The sequence below is a fragment of the Mesoplodon bidens genome, assembly GCF_964165515.1.
Source record: "Mesoplodon bidens genome assembly, chromosome: 10".
NCBI lineage: Eukaryota > Metazoa > Chordata > Mammalia > Artiodactyla > Ziphiidae > Mesoplodon > Mesoplodon bidens.
The window spans coordinates 32,714,317-32,736,327 of NC_138172.1; the positions used below are offsets into that span (position 1 = coordinate 32,714,317).

General features: G+C 44.5%; 1 protein-coding gene across 4 annotated transcripts in view; it reads left to right on the plus strand.

Moving 5' to 3' along the window:
- The window catches only part of ARHGEF3 (Rho guanine nucleotide exchange factor 3), a 327,189-nt gene that overhangs the window by 254,104 nt on the left and 51,074 nt on the right, over positions 1-22,011 (plus strand). Inside the window, exon 1 of one of the 4 annotated variants that reach the window (XM_081245233.1) lies at positions 7,032-7,258. The exons of the other annotated variants lie outside the window; for them this stretch is intronic. Within the exon in view, the coding sequence (XP_081101359.1) occupies positions 7,163-7,258 (96 nt within the window). The 5' untranslated portion in view covers positions 7,032-7,162. Of the gene's footprint in view, positions 1-7,031; positions 7,259-22,011 lie in introns of those variants that run through there. 4 annotated transcript variants of the gene reach the window in all.

Here is a 22,011-nt window from a genome sequence, read left to right on the forward strand (position 1 = left end):
GAACACTTTCAGCTAATTGGCTGCGCTCTACCACACACCGGCTGACTTCTGCTCCCACCAGATGAGTGAGACAGAGGCTTGCCAGGAGTCCCAGAGTCTGTCTGTGCTGGTTGAACTCGTTCTGTAATTAAGGTCTTCTGCTCACGCCACCCTCCCCTCTCCACCCCCACCAAAGCCCCAGGTATTTTTCAAGTAAACATCTCAAGCCAACCGCCCTCCTCCCATTCTCTACTGCTGGAGCTAATTTTTTAGAAACTTAAATGCAGTCATGCCCCCTGGCTATGAAGATAAGCATGTTTTTAATTGGAACTTTGGATACCAGATTGTAAATCAAAGTCCCAAGAGCCAGAACACATCTCCTTGTGGGTGGCTTAGTTGGTAGTTTACTGGGAATGTGGACTTGCATTATTTTTCATTGTATCCCTGATGCACCCATATGTTTTTAGCAGGCTGTGCAGCGCGAAATAGTTCCTTAGTACTGCCTGAGCAAATAAGCAGCTCTCTGTGCCTATTCTGGATTGTGATGCTACAACCAATGGGCTAATTACCCCTGGACACCTCTGGCCTGAGGATCTGTGGTTCCAGCGTCTCTGGAAGGGCAGGGGTCCAGGTTCATTATTGGGCTTGCTGATAATTCTCACACTTTACTACTCAAACAATGTGCTTTGAGGGTGTTTATCAAAAATACAAATTTCTGGAGTCCGCTGCTAAAGATTCCAAATCAGCAGACCCAAAGTGGGGCCCAGTGATGTGGATTTGATAAGCTTCTCAGGTGATTTCACTGCAGGTGGTCTCTGGAATTATTGTCCCTAAATTCACACAACTCATATTTCTATAAATGTGTAGGTTTTCAAATCCTGTCCAGAAGATATGAATAGTGCTATATTTCATTGTTATGCACATTTCCCCCACATTTTAACTTCTCTGGAATTGGGATGTATCTTACAATTGATCATGTGTTATAACTTAATTGGCAACATTTTTTTCTTTCTTGATTGTACATAAAAATAATAGCACATATTACAGTCTTTGGCATCTTAGGTTTGATGAAATATGGCATTTTGATTGCTGAGTTTGTAGTTGATGGAAGAGAAAACACTTCCACTATCCAAAGCTAGAATTTACACATTTTAGATTCCAGTTTCTCCATGCAGTGGTTAGTATAAAAACCGTACATGATGTATACATTAGCTATAGTCTGAAGGGAATAAATAGTTTTGCAGTATAACAAATTTATTAAATTTTTGGTCAAAAAATAAGAAATACTCTCAAACAAATGCAGACTCCCCCTAAAGTTCAAAGTGTACAGAAGGTTCTAAAGGTTGGCTTAAATTCTGTAAGCAAAGCAAGCCTGCTGATAATAATCAGCTCAAATTGGAGACAGTCAGGATTCTTATTGCAAAATCTTCAGTGAAGACAGGTTTCTGATTGCACAGGCTATGCTATGTATCAAAAACACAGTAAACTGTACACTTTGGGGTTTTAATTTCATCACTGAGTTTGCATTTCTGCCCCCCAAAACAATTAAATATGGTGGTAAAGTTTGTCCTGGGAAAAACCAAGCTTTGAAACATTTCTTCCCCCTCCCCAAGTTCTTCTTAAAGTATTATTTGTCATTGCAACTTTCATTTTCACTGGCCTTTTGAGGTACATTTTCATATCTGAAACACTTTAAGGTGATTTTCTGTCCCCCTCCCCACTGACTCCCACATTCTTCTTTATCCTATTGTCCTTTCATGCTTTATGAAATCTGTTATTCAGTTAAGGGTCAGGTATGGGCATGAAGGAAAGATTTTAGGCATGTCAATATTCTGAGGCTTCTTGGCACTCAAGCATTTTTTTCATTGCTCCACTATGCCTAAGCTGACATTTGACATCAATCAGTGATCAAGGTCTAAAGCGAAAATATTCTTGAGGTCAAAACCAACAGATTGTCCTGGCTCTGATGCCATATATATATATTTTTTTCCTGTGGTACGCGGGCCTCTCACTCTTGTGGCCTCTCCCGTTGCGGAGCACGGGCTCCAGATGCACGGGCTCAGCGGCCATGGCTCACGGGCCCAGCCACTCCGCGGCATGTGGGATCTTCCCGGACCGGGGCACGAGCCTGTGTCCCCTGCATCTGTAGGCGGACTCTCAACCACTGCGCCACCAGGGAAACCCTCTGATGCCATATTTCAGCTCTACCCTTTAATGCATGGTTTCTCAACTGTGGCATTATAAGCATTTTGGACCTGTTAATTCTTTGGTGTGGGGGGCTGTCCTATGCATTAGAGGATGTTTACCAGGATCCTGGCCCTCTACCCATTAGATGCCACTAGCACCGTCCCCCGGTGACAATCAAAAATGTCTAGACATTGCCAAATGTCACCTAGGGGACAAAATCGCCCCCAGTTGGGAATCACTGCTATAATGATTGTACCTGTCTGTGGTATATCAGGGCATGACACATATCATTCTTTGATTTTAAACATAAAATCTTGATTGTTTTTGGATTATAGCTAATAAGTCACAGGATTAGCTGTGAATGAAGTCTTCCAGCTTTAGAATATCCAGGTATATATTTTCATAAATCTAACCTGGAGCCAGTGGACATCTCCCCAGGCAGAGGGAGAGTTTTAGATGATTTTAGGTATTGTCAGTGCTTTATTTGTGCCATTTTTACCTGTCTGGCAGTAAACCACAATCCTGATCTCTCAGAATTCACTGCCAGAACTTCTTCAGGCTTTTAACTCCCCTCTCCCATCAAGACTGAAGTTGCAGAGAGGAAAGGGAGCTTGGTCATTAGCTGAGAATGTCACCTAAATAGAAAGGGAGGGGAGGAGGGTTAGTACACACATGTCCAACATGTACCTACACGACCGTGTCAGATTAGCAGGGGTAGACAAGATAGCTGCAGATGCCAGGGAAGCAGATGGAGGTGCACTGTGTTTGAAGTCTAGGCTTTAGGGCATCAACTACCGTCACTTGCACTCCTTCTGCAAATACATACCTCACAGCAGAGGTTACAGGTGAAAGGCCATATTTTAAACTCAACCATATTTCTTGAGCAGGTGCGCCTCACACACCTTTCTGGCAGAGAGCTTCAGGAATGAGTGGAGATACTAAGTATATTGCTGTCAGAACAAAGCATTGTCCCATTGGCTGAGAAGACTGTCGCAACCACTTTGATTTCTGAAGTTTTAGCCTCATGCTGGGCCTGTTCTGCTCACAGCCATGGCAGTGGGATTTGATGGTCTCCCAGTCGTGCCTGGCAGTCTGTCTAAAAGGAGCTAACAACCCGAGCTACGCTTGTGGGTGGAAGCCCACCACTTCGTCAGCAGCACAAATGAGCCCTGCTCAGCCCAGGCAAGAACACGGGCTCTGCTCTTGGCACCGTTCCTGGAAATGCAGAACAGGCTTCTTTATTCCAGTCTCCAGGCTTCTGGCTAGCAAGAAACACTGCCCGGCTCTGAAGCGTTTTATAGGATCATAACGAGTTGTGCCGAAGGCGAGTTCTGAAAGGCACTTTGTGCCATTGCTTTGAGTGAAGCTGACTGTTAGGGCAGTGTTGTTCTTAAGCCCATAAACACACACACAGGCAGGATGGGGAATGCTGGGCTCCTGGGGCTGCTCAGCTTGGCAGCATTGCAGAGTTGGACTGACTTCTCTCCACTGTGATACCAGCTTCAGGGCTGTGCTTGGGAGCCCTCCTGTAGAGCAGCCTGCTTTCTGACCAAGTCTTTGACCATGGACACCCCTGGTTGGAATCCTATGCAGATTGCCCAAATCTGCTGATGTTGGAGTAGCGCATCACACACAAGGGAGGTTCTGAAAGTGGAAATTGTGTGGAGTCAAAAATACCCTTGAAAATCCTGTAAATGTCTCAAGGACCACATACATGGCTTGTGTATACCCAAAATTGCAGGTTTCCGTTTACAGGCCTTATTGTATGAAAAATATGTGTCTTTAAACATCAGAATCTTATTCACCATGGTCAGACATTCAAGCTATGAGAGGCTTGGAAGCATCAGACCACCCAAAGCAACTCCAGGTTACCATCTTCCCTTTTGCACTCATTTGGGGCTTGTGCTTTTTTTTTTTTCCCAGCACAATTTAAATTGTTACTGACCATTAGCAATCTCTCTCTCTCTTCCTCTTACTCTCTCTCTGCCTAGCATACATACTGATAAAGACATAAGTTTGCTGCACATATATTGTGCCATGTATATTGACTGATTTTTATGGTTCCATCTTTTGAAGAGGGACAAAAAAATGTTTAAGAGCAAGTGGATATGGCAGCCTTTTCATCAACCGATATGACTCTTTGCTCTACGATATTTGTACTTGAGGTTAAAGTTCCCTCTCTTCCGTAGGGTTTATTTATTACTACACTGGATTTATATATGCCAGACTTCGTGCTTGGTCTGGAGAATCCTGCAATGAGTAGCCTAGTCCCAGGGCTGGCAGAGTTTACCAGGGTCACTCTCTTCTTCACCAAGTGCTGGATGTACACTTCCCAACTGGAGGTCAAGGCCGAGTGAGCTCCAACAGGGATCAAAGCCCGTCCATGAAGGGACTGATACTGGCCAGAGCCGCCTAGTTGAGGTGGTGGGCCTGTGCGGGCCCAAGGAGCAGGCAGAGGCAGGGAATGAGGGGCAAGCTCCAGGTGCTTCAGCTCAAATCCTCGGCAGCCAGAGGAGCCCTATGTGAGGCCTTTGGTGGCAAAGTTAATCAGGGGCTACTTTGGTTGGTTGCCCTTGGAGGTGGGATTCCCCTCACTCCCCACTGCAAGCTTGGCCAGACTTGCAGTGAGCATCTGTGTAAGCTGTCCATCAGCACAGTTCAGGCTAAAAGGACAAAGTTGTGTTCAGGAATACAGGTAGGAAAAAAATCAGTGGTTCTGAGCCACTGTTTCCCACCCCAAACCGCTTTTTCAGCTACTTCCTTCCCACTGCTTTAGGGTGTATATTTGAGGGAAAAAATTCAGGTGCTCTCTTCAGTGTCAGCTGGAACTCACACATTCAGGAGCTTCCTTTACATGGTTGGCAAGAGTGAGGCTGGCAGAACTGGACCAGATTCTCTCTGCTTCTGAAGGCAGTTTGTCCACACTAGCTGGGCAGGAAAGCCAGCGAATTTAGTGCCAACGTGTGGGTTTTCATCCCCGAGGCAGGGATGAAAGGGCTGTGTATCATGAGGTTTCCTGCCTGGAAAGTAGGAACTGCTGGATTCTGGCCTCGGCTGGAGCAGAGAACACTGAAACAGAGACTAGATATTTCCATTCCCACTACCTCCTATACACCTAAGAAGTCAAAAGGAAAGACATCATCTCCCTAGACCCCCACCTGCTGTGGCCATGACTTTGACAGGAGGGGGAAAAATTCAACACTGCAGTCTACAAAATAACTTTTGAGATAATGCTCATTTTAATATTTTAAAAATTAATTTCTAATTTCCCAACACATGGATATGTTTTTCATGTAAAATATTTAAGAACATATTAGTTATAATGTGAAGGCTCCTTCGTCCACTACTTTTAATTCCCTTGGAACTGATTGCCTCCTTTCAGCCCTGTAAAAACTTGCTGTGGATCCTTCCAGATGGTTTTCAATGGTATTTACCTACATTTCTCTATAGAAAATATAGAGAAATTTGTAGATGTGGGTTTTTTTTTTAACACAAATGGGAAAATATATGGTATTCTTTTTTTTTTTAATTTATTTATTTATTTATTTATGGCTGCATTGGGTTTTCGTTGCTGCACTCAGACTTTTCTCTAGTTGCGGCGAGTGGGGGCTACTCTTCGTTGCGGTGCGCAGGTTTCTCATTGCGGTGATTTCTCTTGTTGTGGAGCATGGGCCCCAGGCGCACAGGCTTCTGTAGTTGTGGCACGCGGGCTCAGTAGTTGTGGCTCGCGGGCTCTAGAGTGCAGGCTCAGTAGTTGTGGCGCACAGGCTTAGTTGCTCCACGGCATGTGGGATCTTCCTGGACCAGGACTCGAACCCATGTGTCCTGCATTGGCAGGCAGATTCTTAACCACTGCGCCACCAGGGAAGCCCTATGGTATCCATTTGTAGATGTGTTTTTTTTTTTTTAACACAAATGGTATTATACTGTGCTTACTCTGCGATTATTTTTTAACTGAACCTAATACATTTGAGATCTTTCCATGCCACACCCACAGACCCATCTTCTTTTTGACTGCAGCTGCGTGGTGTTCCATAGTGATGAGTTTACCTAAGCACTCCCCATTGGTGGATATTACAGTTGTTTCCAATTTGGGTTTGTTTTTTACTGTTCCAGACAGGGCTTCAGGGAATGATCTTATAATTGCCTATTGGGCATTTGCAATGTGTTTCTCCAGTAAGGCGTGGTAATGCCGGCTTATCACTACACAGCTTTATCTTGACACCCCCTGTCAGATTCCTCTTCTGAGTGGCAGGCAGCCTCTTACCAGCCTCTTCATACTTAAAAATGGGCGCAGAAGACAGGGCTCTAGGAAGCTTTTTGGAAATGGTAGAAATGTTTTGTGTCCCGATTGTGGAGGTTACACGAGTGTTTAGATTTGTTAACACTCAATTAACTGTACAATTAAAATGGGCGCCTTATAGTGTTTGTAGATTATACACCAGTGATGTTCATTTTAAAAAAAGATGTATGGGGAGAGACTGGCTAGGAATAAGGCAAGACAGAATACTGCTTCTTCATGTGGGTTTTTAAAACTCTTACTTTCCCCCAAGGCCGCTTGCCTCCGCCCGGCTTCGCCCCAGCCTCCGTTCTACCCGCCGCCTCTTCCACCCCAAGTGTGCCGCGGAGCCCAACTGGAGCTGCCACTGGGCTGCGTAGCCCCGAGCCGAGGGCCCGCGGAAGGAAGTGTCCAGCCGCCGTATACCGCCGCGGCTCGGGAGGGGGGCTTCAGCGAGGCGGCACCTAGGAGCTCCCTGGAGCTCCCTGCAGGGCCCCGCCCACTCCCCAGCCTAGATGGGCGGGCTCGGTCTAGGCTCCGCCCCCTTTTAGCTGGCGCGTCAGAGTCAGGTCGAGCTAGGCTAGAAGCCGGCTGTCAGTCTCCGTGTAGCCGCTGCAGACGCCCGGCACCGTGGAGCTGGGACCCCCTTTCGCCTGGGAGTTTTGTGGTCGCATCGGGTCAGCGGTGACATCTCAACGGGCAGGCCCGGCAGCTGCCATGGTAGCCAAGGATTACCCCTTCTACCTCACGGTCAAGAGAGCGAACTGCAGCTTGGAAGTACCCCCGGCCAGCAGTCCAGCCAAGGACTCCGAGGTAGGGCCTCCACCTGGACCTTTCCGGGTCCGTCTTTCTCTCCATCTCTTACTCTCTCTGCTCCCTCCCTGTGTCACTGTCTCTCTGTTTCCATCTCTCACTCTGTGCATTCCTCTTCCTCTCTCTCCATCTCTCACACACTCTTTCTGTCTCTCTGTCTCCCTGTCTCCATCTCTAACTCTGTCTCTATCTCTCTGCCTCCCTTCCACCCCCTCTATGGATCAAGAGAGCGTCACCTCCTCTGTCCCCATCTCTCTTCCTCCCAGCCAGAGGACAGCAGCCTCTTTGCCCCTGCCTCTCTTTTGCGTCCTGCAGGGCTCTCAGACTGTCGATCCACTCCGAAGAGGGACTTACTGCATCAATGGGCTTGGTCGTCAGGGAAAAGCTACACTTTAAAAAAAAATAAATTTATTTATTTTATTTTTGGCTGCGTTGTGTCTTCGTTGCTGCGACTGGGCTTTCTCTAGTTGCGGTGACTAGGGACTACTCTTCCTTGAGGTGTGCGGACTTCTCATTGCAGTGGCTTCTCTTGTTGGGGAGCTCAGTCTCTAGGCGCGCAGGCCTCAGTAGTTGTGGCACACAGGTTCGGTAGTTGTGGATCGCGGACTCCAGAGCTCAGGCTCAGTAGCTGTGGTGCACAGGCTTAGCTGCTCCAAAGCATGTGGGATCTTCCCGGACCAGGGCTCAAATCCCTATCCCCTGCATTGGCAGGCGGATTCTTAACCACTGCGCCACCACGGAAGTCCAGGGAAAAGTTACCCTTTAAGCACAGGTTTCCTCTTGCAGGGGTTGACCAGGCAGGGGGACATTCTTGTGGACCCCTCAGGACATCTCATCTGTCAGGCTTGGACTTGCAGCTGTTTGGCAGCAAAGACGGGTCACAGCACCTCTGCTTGTCACCTGTGGCCAGTGGGTGTCATTCAGTTGGGTGTCTGGGAGCTAAATGAGCAATCTGAGTGTCTCCCACATGGATTCTTAAAATGAATTAAACTCCTCCGGGCAGTGGGAAGCCCTCTTGGAACATTGAAAACATTTCTCTTCTGGTAACTTTCCTGTGCCTTGAGGGTAATGTGAGGGAGTCCTCCAGGCTTGTGTTTAGTCTGCCTTTTCCTCCTGTGTGTTATATCTCTGGCAAAGAGCTCACTGGCCTTAAAGGTTGGGTTCAGGTGGAGGAGAAAGCGTCCCTCTCTTTCGTTGAGGATCTTGGGGAATACGGTTGCTTTCATTAGACTGCACCTTTGCTGTGGCTAAGCTGTAGTGGAACCCACAGGACCCAGATCATCATTTCCGCTGGTGTGTATCTGGGAGATCTCCACTCTCCCCCACCACGACCAAGAAAGTCTGGAGGCAAATGTGCATCCGGCCTTGTCACAGTGCTCTTGGGGGTCCACCCACCTGCCACCCTTGGGTCTGCTCAACTATGTGCTCTTGGTTCACTGAATTATGTATATTCGGGAGGACAGCATCAAAGATTCATTGCCTCTAACAAGAGCTGCTCCAAGCTGACAGGACTCCAGACAGTCTCAGGTTGTAATCAGCTTTCTGTAAGTTGAGTGCAAACTAACTTCTCACCCCCATCCCCATCCCACACCTCAATTCAGTTGTGTATTTTCACAAAGGATTTTTGTTCCCAGCAACTGTGGAAGTGTGATGGCCTTAGTGGTGTTTGGACTCTTATTTAAGTTTTGACAGGATAGTACCTGCATAGAATTCAGGTTGTTCAGGCTTGGAATGGATATATGACTTTTCAGTGGGAACTTCATAATTTAATGACTATGGGAGCAGTGAAGCTAGTGTCCCCTCAGACTCCTTTTGGAAGGAAACGAAGCATAACCTAGTTTAATGAATAAGTTGAATTGGGTCAAAGAAAATAATAGTGAGAATAGCTCTGGACTCTAACTAGTCCCTTCCTGCTGTCACTTAGTCCTGTATTTTTGTGTAGTTTGGCTAAAGGCTTAGGTATAAAACCCATCTGTCTAATCTTTTCTTATTCTTGTTCTTAGAATATAAATATATCTGTATATCACAAATGTGGTAAGAAAAATGTATCACTGGTAAGAAAAATGTATCACCAGATGTCAGATATCAATTTTCTTCATGGTAGCTGAATCCAGATTATAAAATGTGACTTATTTTCCTTTCATGGGGAGGTTCTGGTGTGAGAGTAAGGGTGGGAGATGAATAGTTTCCAAAATAGTCGGTAAATATTTTTCAGGTATCACTGTTTAGGATTTTTTTCCCCTAGTGTTTAAATCAGAGTAGGAATATCTCTTTTGCTCTATACTCCTCCAGTCAGAGGGGTCCAGTCCAGTACATCTCCTAGCTTCATTAATCTGGCATATCGCTTCCTGATAATGGCGATAGGCAAAGTTGGAAAAAGAAACTTAAGTGATTTGGGGGCTCGTTTTCTGTTTTGTTACCAGTTCAAAAGACAGCCAGCCCTTGTAGGCCTCACTTCTCCATCAGCAGTTAACTAAAATCATATTTTCTACCAGCAGGTGTCATCAGCATTTTAAGTGTTTAAAAAACAGCATACACTAGTTGGCCTTTTGAAAAACATGATTATATACTTGTTTATAAGCTAGGCATCGATGGTGAATTCCTATGAGAGTAATTTTTTAAGATCAATTTCCTTGCAGGAAGAATGTGGTTATGCTAAAAAGAAGGATTGGCCTGTCCAAGGTCTTTTTTGACCTTCAAAGGTAGTTGAAGCAAAGCACCTGTGCCCTTTAACTCATAATGGCTGTTCCTTTAGAATTTGCTATGAGGAGGACAGTGGGCACAGCACTGCATGGGCAAGTGCCTTCTAGCATTTGTTCCTGTCCCTGCAGCAAGCATGCAGGGCAAGACTCGTGGGGAAGGGGCGGGTGTCACTGATGTGCATTTGATGCCATACACTTGAGCAAAAATGTGCAACAATAAACATTCTTTTGAAAGCACATCATAACAAAATTTCTACTTGGGATTTAAATGATTTGTAAATTTTTAAATCTCAATGATAGTTTTCAGTGATAGAAAAAAATGATATATTTTAATTTTTTATTTTCTTTAAATTATCTATTTTAAATATTAAAATTATTCTACATGGATTATGACATTAATACAATACGGCTCCTTAATCTAGTATTTCTTATGACACAGGTATATGAGTTGGGTTGCAGATGTCTAATTTTAATACCATAACCAGCTAGGTCCTTCTAGCTCTAACCATTAGCTACAAAATCTAAGGAGCTTAGTTCATCTTAGTCCATAGCACTAGACTTTCACAGAGAAACATAGTATCATGTGGACAGCATTAAGCTTGTTTCTTCTGATTCATTGATGCAGCTTTGCTCAACTGATCTGTTTTATATTTATTGGGTGCTTACTTCTCATGCCAGGAGGAACTGCTTCTTCTAGGCATATTATGTGCTCTGAACACCTGATTAAGTCACTCAAAGAAAAGCTGTTAGTGCTAATGAATTACACTGATTCCAAGTTAAAAGCCACTATTTTCCCATGGTGACGTTTGCTTTTATAAAAAGAAGGCTCAGAGGCTTCCCTGGTGGCGCAGTGGTTAAGAATCCACCTGCCAATGCAGGGGACATGGGTTCAAGCCCTGATCCGGGAAGGTCCCACATGCCACGGAGCAACTAAACCCATGCGCCACAACTACTGAGACTGTGCTTTAGAGCCCACAAGCCACAACTACTGAGCCTGCGTGCCACAACTACTGAAGCCCATGCAACTAGAGCCCGTGCTCTGCAACAAGAGAAGCCACTGCAGTGAGAAGCCGGCACCACAACAAAAAGTAGCCCCTGCTCGCCACGACTAGAGAAAGCCTGCGCATAGCAATGAACACCCGATGCAGCCAAAAATAAATAAATAAATCTATTTTTTTTAAAAAAAGAAGAAGGCGGCTCAAATGAGTGTATATGTTGGCTAAGGATGCTGGAGCCTCGTGAGAAGGTTTTAAGAGTTTGGGGTCCATTTAATGAAAACACAAAGTGGTGATTCTGTTATTTCTAAGAATTTTTGGACAATTTGATGGACAGCTTACTTTTGGTTTTAAGATTCACTGTCTCAGATGTTGGTCAAGATTAGGCCAGATTTAGTTAGTGGTATTTGTAGTCATTGCCTTTGTCTCTCTTGTATATGTCTCTGACTTGTCTTTGTATATGTACTAACTTTGACTCAGCCAGTAGCCTTACGCAGAAACTTGGAATGACCTAAAAAATGATGGAATTCTTTTTCTAAGTACCACATCTAATGTCTCACTTGAGAACCCAACAGTGTTGTAAGGTTAACATAAAGCATGTATTATTCTCCCCACTTTATGAATAAGGATACTGAGGGGAAGTGACTTGCAGAAGGCCACTAAGAAAATCAGCAGCTGAGCCAAGACCCAATGTCAGGTTTCCTGTTGGATTGTCTAGTGTTTAATACCAGTGTACCTTGTGGCATCTAAGGATGTTTACCTCTGTGAAGAAAAAGGTGGGGGGGGGGTATGCAAAACAACAGACAGGTAAAATGCTTTTAAGATATTTTCTTTTAAATATGTAATCTTGAGCACTTTATTAACTGAGGAGGTACCTTTCAAGCTTCAGTTCTAAAGGGCAAGGTGAACTCTATGCCCCGCCATAGTTTATGCCCCAGTCAGTCCACATGTATTTGAAATATACGCACCTGGAGCTGTGTTCATTACATGCCAGCTGGAGAGCTAAAGGGGTCAGCTGGTTTCAGTAATTTATACATTTCTTGGAATTTGTATCATATAGTGTTTAACTGACCATATATACAATCAACTACATGGAAATAGTTCTGAGGAGTTATTGAAGTTAGAATCTTGGTGTTTTATCAGGTGATTAAATAGACTCCGTGAATCATGTGGCTTCAGATGTTGCTGGATGGGGAGCCACGTGAATGGTAGAGGGCTATCACTTGCTGATAGGATCTGAATATGGTCATCGGCCATGAGTCTGAGGCTTGTTCAGTTGGATCAGTATCTTGGGGCTCTTGGTCCTACAGGATGCACATGAACTAGGAATAGGTTTATTAGAGAAAAATATGTTGACATGTGCACATTTGAGGCTGTTCAGGGCATCAACTCTGGAATAAGACTGCCCAGGTCCCAGTGCTGTCTCCACTACCTGCTAGTGATATAGCCTTGGAAATCTACTGTGCTTTTCTCTAAGCCCCAGTTTCCTCAGTGGTAAAATGGGCATGATGGTGGCTCTCCCATATGAGATGATCCATGTACAGTGATTAGCACATAGTAAGTGCTCAATAAATATCATCATCATCAAGACCTCTGTATCTCAGAAAGATTCCTAAAACAATTTTAAGAAATATGATCACCATCCTAATTCCCTGAATGCTGTTTATACACATCAGTGCAACAGGGGCCTTACTGTAAGTCCCCTAATTGTCCTTATAGTAATCCTTTGAGGTTGGTATAACTGCCCTTTATTGTAGAAGAAACTGAGGCTCAGAGCTGGCTAGTGGCCTTTCCAGGATGGCCTGAGCCGGTAGATGGAGGAGCCAGTATTCACACCCCAGTCTAACCCTGAAGTCTGTACTTTCCCAACCACATCACGTTGCCCCTAAATGACTAAATCACTGGTCTCCTCACCACATAACACATGAAGGGTGAACCCGCCTGCTGGAGCAAATTGCCTCATGGTCAAAGGCCCATTTTTTCCTGAGTGTCTGGATAGGAGACCCACCATTAGTCAGCGCTCTGGCAGCCACTTCACAGAATGGCTGTGACCCACAGCGGTGAGGTTTGCAAGCCTTTGTTTGGGAGGGCTTTGCTAACTTCTGTCTTGTGTTTCTCAAGACCAAGCAGCTGGTCTTTGGCAGAATTCCGCATGCTCGGCGCTATGGAGGTGACCCTGTTAGTTCTGTGGTTAGTCATCTTGCTTACCTACATTAACCACCAGCCTTCCACATAAACCAGTAACTGGAAGCCCCTGCTGCCATCTGGATATTTGTAAATTGTGTCATTTTCTCAAGACACTCTGTGATTGCCTATAAAATCCTGGACCGGTGCCACTGTTTTCATAACTGAATTAAAATAAATTACTGATCATAATTTTGCAAAGTCCCGTGTACATGTAATTGTTACTAATGGTGTGTGCGTACCTGGAAGGGCTCCTTCATTTGTGATGTGTGCACGCAGTTGCCTTCCATAATTTGTCAGCTCTGGTAATGGGTACAGGTCTCACACAAAATGTGGAAATTGCTGTGATTGTATGGCCGTTTATTCTCGTTGCGTTGGCTCATGGACTATCAGGAGTACAGGCCAGTGGTTCCTAATGCCTTCCGTCTTTTACGACTTGACACCGGTTGTTAGCTTAGAAGAGGCTGTGGCACAAATTAATCAAGAAAGTCTTCCAAACCTTTGGCTGGAAAAGGAGTGGGTCTTTCTAAGTCTAGAAACACTTGTGCCTGGACCTTCTGTGTTTGGGCCATTGTGTCCTTTTGCAAGAAGGGAGCTGATTATTAGTAAATTAATTGGAGCTGAACCAGAAACCTTAACAGTAAGTTCACTAGACTTTTTTTTTCTTTTCTTTTTCTGACTCTTAAGATGAGGAGGAAAGGAGTAGCAAAACAGACTTTTTTCCGGGGATTTATGAAACAAACAAACAAAACTAGCCTCCAGGAAATGACCCAGGGTCATTGCATTAGAGAACCTGAGTGGGAAAGGCGTATTGAGAACATGAAGCCCAGTTCTTGTCCGCTGCTGGATCCATTTGATCTCGGCTTAAACACTTCCAAGAACCTTTTAAGTCTGTACATTCCATCCTTGTTCAGTGTAGATCATGAGAAAATCCTTTCTTAATTGTAATGTTGCTTTCTCGAGCTGAATATTATACAATGACACTTCCTCATGTGTTATCTCCTTGAGTATTTGAAAACTCTCTCCCTACCATCTACTCCTACTCCATACGCGTGTGCTTGCATGCGCACACGCATGCACTCACAACACACTCTTCCACCAGGTGCTTGTCTTCTCCTGGCTAGATGTCCTGGTTCCTCTAACTTTTCCAAATGGGACATAATGTCCAATCTCTTTCTCTTTCTTGCATATTTCCATCGGACATCCTCAGTGTCCTCTTGAGTGTTGATCAGCCTAAAGACACTGTATGATGCTGTATCAACAAACAGGATTTCTTTTATGTTTAATGTGCTTCCTTAGACAAGAGAAGTAGACTAATACATTGAAAAAATTTTTGAAATAGAGGTGACAGACTAAAGATTAATCTTTGTCATATGAATAATTTATACAGATATAAAAGAACACTCCAAGATGTCCATTGACAAATGGGCAAAAAGACAATAATAGGCAGTTCATACACAAGGAACTATGAAAGTAACATTGTTTTAAAAGTTCACTCTAATAGAAATTATAGAAATGGAAAAGGCAAATAATTGTAAGATGATATTTCATACCTAATTGATGTCACAAGTATTTTAAAGACATGATAAAACCCAAAGCTGGGGATGTTGAAGAGAAATAATTACTTCTGTGTGGAATGAGGGGACTTGTCAGTGCATATTAAAAGACAAAAATCTTCGCACCCAGTATTCCAGGTCTTGAGGGAATAAAGCTATGTGTCCAAAGTTTTTCATAATGACATTATTTGCAATAATGTTTATGTTTTATGTTTATACATTTTATAGGTTTCAAAGTACTATTATGTTCTTTGCCTCACCTGAGTATAATTATCCTCATTTTAAAGATAAGGATACCAGGAGTCAGAGAGGTTCAGTGATTTTCCCAGGATCACACAGCCAGGAATGGCAAAGCTAAAAGCTTGAAGTCTGATTGTCTGATTCCAATCTAGTGTCCTTTCCTACTTTCTTATAACAGCCAGAAGAGCCAACAACCTCTCTGACCTATAATGAGGGAATGGCTCCATGTACCGTGGCCTCTGGCCCAGGGGTCAATGACATCATTTGAGCCGTTACACACTAGCAGACAGAAATAACCTAATGTTCCTGGGAAAAATAAAGAGGCGGAAAGTTGAGCATAATTATATACGTGATGTAACCAATTTAAATATATATCTATGCACATGGGATCTAGAGAAGTGGGGGAAGGGATGCTTCAATCAGAGCATCCCCCTTCCTTTGTCATTGTGATCACTATAGCAATGCCACTCAGTGCTCAAATAACAGTCAATTATTTTCATATGCATTCTCTCCTTTGAATCTTGCACAGCTTAGGGACCTGTGCAAGGCAAGGACTGTCCTCTTTGTCTGTCAACTGAGGAAACAGAGATTCAGAGAGATTAGGAGGCAGGGCCGAAATGTTGGTCCCTCCTTGACTAGCCTTGACCTTTTGGCACACCAGAATATTGGCTTAAGCCAGCCGTGTTCCTGAGTGAGGTCGGTTGTAAGCAGCACTATTTTGGGAGAGTTCAAAGTGAACCCCATTAAACTTAGCCTGAACACTGCAGGCAGTGACCTCACCTGGGGGCTAATGGACTGGTGGACCCTTCCCTTGGCCTGCACTCCTGCAGATCCAAGTGCAAGGCCTTACTTTATATTTGATGTGAGATCCCTGTTAGAATAAACAGAAAGCCCACAAAGAATGGATAGACACAAACTTCTGTACATGTAGATGACATCCCTTAAAATGATGTCTTTCTGAGCTCTGCAGATGTAATTTGCACCAGAGGTGATAATTAAACGGTAAAAACAAATAGAGCATTTCCCCCAGGGTACTGTTTCCATAGATACCACTAGAGTTGGCAACCTAACTGAATTAAATAAAACAGAGAGCCTATGTCAGGACTTTGAAAAAAATAAAGTTAAATGTTTATCAGGTGTCATACATTGTCAGATTTAGAGTCTTGCTGGAGGAGGAAGCTGCAGAAGGGAAAAGGGAACCAGCCAGTGGGTAGAGAGAGATGGAGTTGGGCCTGATGGCCAAGGGGACCGAGTGATAAGGTTTCCCTCTGTGCTTTCTGGTCCTGACACAAGGCCAGTGCAAGCTCCCTCCTCAAGTGTGTTATCTTATATTGAAATGCTAACATTCTATAACCCCCAAGTGACACAAGCATGTCAAGAATGACCCCAGGCAACTACAGAGAAGATAATTAAAGGTCACTGGTGAAGACGAGTGTTCTTATTTTTGACTTAACAGAGGTGGGGGAGGGGGGAGGGGGGCCCATCTGTATCCTGTTAGGTTTTGGCAGCTTTGGTTCATTTTCTCACACCTCATCAGCCATCCTCCTTGCTGGTTGGTGATTGGTGATTGGTGTGGTCTTGCAAAAGGGGTCTGACACCACTGTGAAGAAGGCAATAGACTGAAGAGGAAAAAATTGGTGGTAGCTTAAGTGTCAACCACAGATGCACAGTGAAGAGCCCTTGCCTTCCGCCTCAGCTGTTTGACGGAGCCTTTTCGGAGAACTTTGAAGGAGACAGCATCAGAAAAGACACCTGGTTTTCTCTCGTTAGTCTCTGAGTGTTTTATTCCCAGACTTTAACAGTTTAGAAGAGCGAGCCTTTGTTCTGGCTCAACATCAAGAAATCTTTGCTTTGGTGGACTCTTAAATGCTCATCTGGGGGCTTCCCTGGTGGCGCAGTGCTTGAGAGTCCACCTGCCGATGCAGGGGACACGGGTTCGTGCCCCCGTCCGGGAAGATCCCACATGCTGCGGAGCGGCTGGGCCCGTGAGCCATGGCCGCTGAGCCTGTGCGTCCGGAGCCTGTGCTCCGCAACGGGAGAGGCCACAGCGGTGAGAGTCCCGCGTACCGAAAAAAAAAAAAAAAAAAAAAAAAAAAAAAAAAAATTCTCATCTGGATTTCTTTAGCAGCAACTGTATCTAATGGTTCTTACAAGAGTTTCACTACTAGCTGGGGACAGGGCGCAAATAGGCTCAGCTTCTTGGAACCTCAGCGTCTTTGTTTCTGAATGAGTGGACTGGGTTAGATCTTTATTTCCCAGAAGATGGGTTTCTTACCACTTGTGGTAGCTCAAATGATACAGGACAAGGTGACAGGGAAACAAGACACAAAATAATTTCAAATCATTTTCCCTTTCCAATTCTCTTCTGATCCTTCTCATTATGTCAAGGAGAAAGTCTCAGTTTGCAGCTAGTGTGTCTTTAATGCCTCTCTATCAGTTGCTAATTTCCCTTTTTAACAAAGCACAGGCCTCAGGCAGGCAAGAGTCTCTAACAAAAATTTAACAATAGGGTTCATCTCTTTAAAGGTAGTTTCTGTTTATGGCAGGTGATAGTGATTTTCTGTTTAAGGCAGTGATAGAGTTTATTTTTGCAAAAAGTTTACTTAAGTAAAAAATGAGTAATTTAGGAAACATTATGTAATAGCTCAGAGGATACATACACAGGGCAAAAGATTGGCGTGATGGTACCGAGAGTTTGGATGCAGTGCATTAGGCGTGTTCTGAGACCTTTCCAGGGTTAGCACTCTGCAACAAAAATTTCCAGGTTTGGCCACAGCCACTTACAGACCAGAAATTTGACCTTTGAGCATAGGACCCAGATTTCAGGTATTAAGATTTTTAAATAGATAAAAAAGCTGGCTTTAATGTGACATAGAATACCTTTATGGACTAGTTGTTAGCCAATTTAAAAAAATAAAACTGGATTTCTGTTCTAAGAACAAAAATCTTTTTTTCTTTTCAAAACTTTAAAGTTCCAATATTCCAGCTGAAATCATTTAACCCTTCTTCCTTTTCCCCTTCACCCTGAGGGAAGGATTGAACAAGATTGCATTTTAATTTGGGGCAGCCATAGAGTGAGTATAGTGATTAGAAACTTGGATTTAAGGGTCACACTGAGCTGAGTTTGAATCCCAAACTTGGCCACTTGTGAGCCAAGAGACCTTGGACCAGTGACTCATCCTCTGAGCCTCAGTTTCCTCATCTGTATAATGAGAACTTCCAAGGGAATTGTGAAGATGAAATGGGCATGCAGAAGGCTTCCACAGAGCAAATGCTCCACAAACCATTAGCCTCAGCAGCATCTGTTTTGCATGTCCATCAGTTGAGTGGAAGCTGTGGACGGACATCCCTGTCCAGTGGTCTGCTGCAAGGTCACCCCTTCCTTTTAGGAAACACCCACCCAGTTTCCAGGGATCCGAGTTGGCACTGGGCATTATTTTTTGAAAAACAACATGTTCCAAACACACTGGCAAGCTTCACATTTATTCCTACCAGGTAGGATGAAAAAATTTAGTGTGGTTTTCTAGTGTTCCCAAAATGACTCTCCCGTAGGGGGTGGGGTATGAGCTTTGGGTAGAGAGGCTCCCTGCTCATGGGAGATGAGGAGTGTGTCATCATCCTCAAGGCCAGCTCCCACCTGACACGGATCATCCGGGAACCTTACCCACATTCTAACCGCAGACACAGACCCAGGGAAGGTGAGGAGGATTAGGTTGCTTTGGGAGTTCTTCATGCCATACTCATTAGCAGCACACTTTAATTATAAACAGGTCCTTTGTTAGAAATGTGGAGAAACTCCATAGCATGAGGGATACAAGTTGGTGAAGAGTTGGACAACTAAAAATGACTCCCTGTGCTCTTTGCTTGTCAGTAAATATTTGTGAAGACCAGACTCTACCTAGCTTTTTCTTTTTTTTCTGGGTTTAAAGAAGAGAAAGTCATGCTTTTGACCCTCAAGAAACTTTTCCTTGAGTTTGATGAGGTCATTCACAACATTAAAGTACAGGCAGTGATTGTCAATCAGCAGAAAGCTGGGTGGTGAATTGGCAACCTCATTGGGGGAGTTTGGCAGACTGGGAGGGGGTCATCCAATGAACCCCCTGGCGCTGGATGCTAACACACCAGTCCCCAGGCCTGCCCTTAACACTAGCATGGCACCTGTGCGCCTGGCTGCGCGCTCTAAGATGCTGGGGGAGCACCCAAGAGGGGCTGCTGATTCCAGAATGACAGGGCTTGAATGTCAAACCAACAGCTCCTACTTCTTCACTCCCTCCATCAGTCTCTTCTGCCTCTACAGTCTGGTTTCTTCAGGGCTCCCCTCACCTGGCTTAGGAAGTGAGCAGTGCTGTGGTTAACAACCCAGGCCTTGTAGCGTAGCAGCCTTGTGCTCAGTCCTGGCTCCACCACTCACTACCAGCTCTGTGACCTCAGGCAAAGCTCTTAACCCCTCTGAGCTTCAGTTGTCTGCTTTGTGAAATGAGTATATTAATAGTACTGACTTAATAGAAAGCAAGGAAATCATGCATAGAACACACTTTGGCACAGCCTGGCTCAAAATTGCCCTCAATATTATTACTGTTATGTTGTTACTGTAAAAGGAAGTTGTGTATCCAGGGAGGTCGGTATGGGGGTTGCCGGGAAAGCTTTCGAGTCAGATAGAGTTGAATTTGAATTTCAGCTCTGCCAATTAACTACTGGGTATGACTTGGGACAAGTCACCTCACTTCTCTAAACGCCTGCTTCCTCTTCTATAAAATGGGGTGATGGGATTGCTGTGTGGAATAGATGGGTGAGTGTATGTGTGTGCCAGCATCTGGCACCAGGTGACCCCATGGCTCGTGGTACCTCCTCCTCCCTAGCCAGGGGTCCCCCATTGTGTACATAGTGCTTCCTTCTCTTCTTTTTTTTAAAAAAAATTTTTATTCTTGTTTTCATTAGTTTAATCCTCAGATATCTTTTTTTTAATTGAGGTAACATTGGTTTACAACATTATAAAAGTTTCATGTGTACAACATTATATTTTGACTTCTGTATACATTACTTGACTTCCGTATACTCACCAACAAAAGTTTCATTTCCATCCATCACCATACAGCTCACCCCCTTTACCCATTTTGCAATCCCCCCACCCCCTTCTCCTCCTTCTCATGACAAAATCAGAAGAGAAGAATTACACCTGGGTCAGGGGTGGGATGACCGACTTCTCTGCTTCTAGAAAATTGCTGGAATCTGTGAGTAGGTAGGGGCCCTGGCAACATGTAGTTTATTTAGTAGCAATTCTGGAGGCTTTGTAGGGCCAGGCGGCCCCTCGCCACCCCTCTGCACAGCCCTGCTTTGTAAATTCAGGAGCGACCCAGAGCCCGACTCCTAAATGGTGGGGCAGAAGGAGGGAGCGCCTGGCTGGTAAATGAGCCTCCCCCCCCCGCCACCCCTGGGGGTGCTTAGGGCGTTGGGGAAGTCTTTGTCAGGTTAGACCCTCAGTAGTCCCCCAAAGGAGCCCTTCCCTCTATAGCTGGCCCGTGCTGGAAAACTCGTGGGAACTTTGCCCCCTTCTGCCACAGGAGCACTTTACTTCAGGAATAAAGAACATTTTTCTTTTACCACAAAACTGCCTTTGTCTTTCCTGGAAACTTTTATTGGCACCCTTACCACTGAGTCTCCAGTGGCAAAACCAAACAACCAAATCACAGGTTTGTATTTACTTCTTTTAAGTCAACTGCCATTGTTTATTCATTTTCCCCCTTGTGTCTTTGTAATTGAAATGAACTGCGTGTGATGTGGGGAGAGAGCTGGGTCTCTGAGGCTTCTGCCTCCTTTGTCAGCGCAATACATTCTTTTTCAAATGCACAGGCTTCTGAATTTTAATAGACTGTAGATAATGATACATCTGGTTGCATATTAATTGCTGAGAGTTAGAAATAACACATAATCACTATGTTTCAAGGTTGCAAGTGTACAGCAGTGAGAGTCAGGGTTTGTTATGAGCCTTTGGAAAAATCCATTGTTAGTGGGCATTTTTAAATTCCTGTCATTAAAAATGTGCTACGGAATAAAAACTGTCTTAAAGTTCAGTCTTGTGTTCTGCATGTGTGCACGAACACACACACACAAACACACACACACACTTCCCAAGGAGTAACATTTTGAAGCTATTCATCTGCTCAGCTGGGGTGTGTGGGGCAACAGCAAGGCCGTATGAATCCATTGTAGATTACCTACCTCACGGTTTCCTGAACAGCATGCTTTGTACCTTATTTTTCTGCAAACCTTTGCTTAGTGGGTGGTAAGATGTCAGCTGAAAGCCAAAGCAGGAAAGTTTTAAAATATTTTATTTTATTCCCAATTCAGTCAGTCCCTTGTGGCTGTGTGACTGGTAGCTTTTTCCATTTTGAATAATCAGGTTTCAGTGTATTCTGTTCTCAGTCGAGAGCAGACTGTTCTAAAACACCCAAGTGCAGTGTTCCCTGATTCTCAGTGGTGGCATGTGCTGCTGAGGATGCATGTGGACCAAATGATTTGAAAGGATAAATTGTGCTAGGAGGGACAGCTGGGGTTACCAGGGAGCTCAGCAAATGTATTTTCTGTTTCTCTCTGGAAGTCACACCTCTGCAAGGCTTGACTGCTGAAAATCATTGTTCTCATCGAGAACAGAAAGAGGAGGGGGGTCCAGGTTCTTTTCATGAAGACCTGGTGCCCTTGGTCAGATATCCCTGTAGGTTTTACCCAGCAGCTGAATGTGGGATTCCTCCTCTCAGCCTCGTCTTCAGTCAGATGGCAGACCCAGCTGTTAGCTTTGCTTGCCTGCAACATGTTTGATCATCTCAGATTCAGCTGGAACACGCTGTCCTTCCTTTGAGATTGAGATCTGTGCATCCTTTTCCATCTCTGTACTTCTTTTTCCTCTTCTGGGAAGCTAAGATAATGCTGAGCTTCAAGGGATGGCAGGTAGATAAGAGAGAGGACATGTCAGTGGATCTGTGTATGGTCCTTTCTGGAAGCCAAAAGTAACATGTTATTTTTGGGAGAAATTCTACCCTCCACCTCTGACATGGCTTGAACACCCAGAATTCCTATCA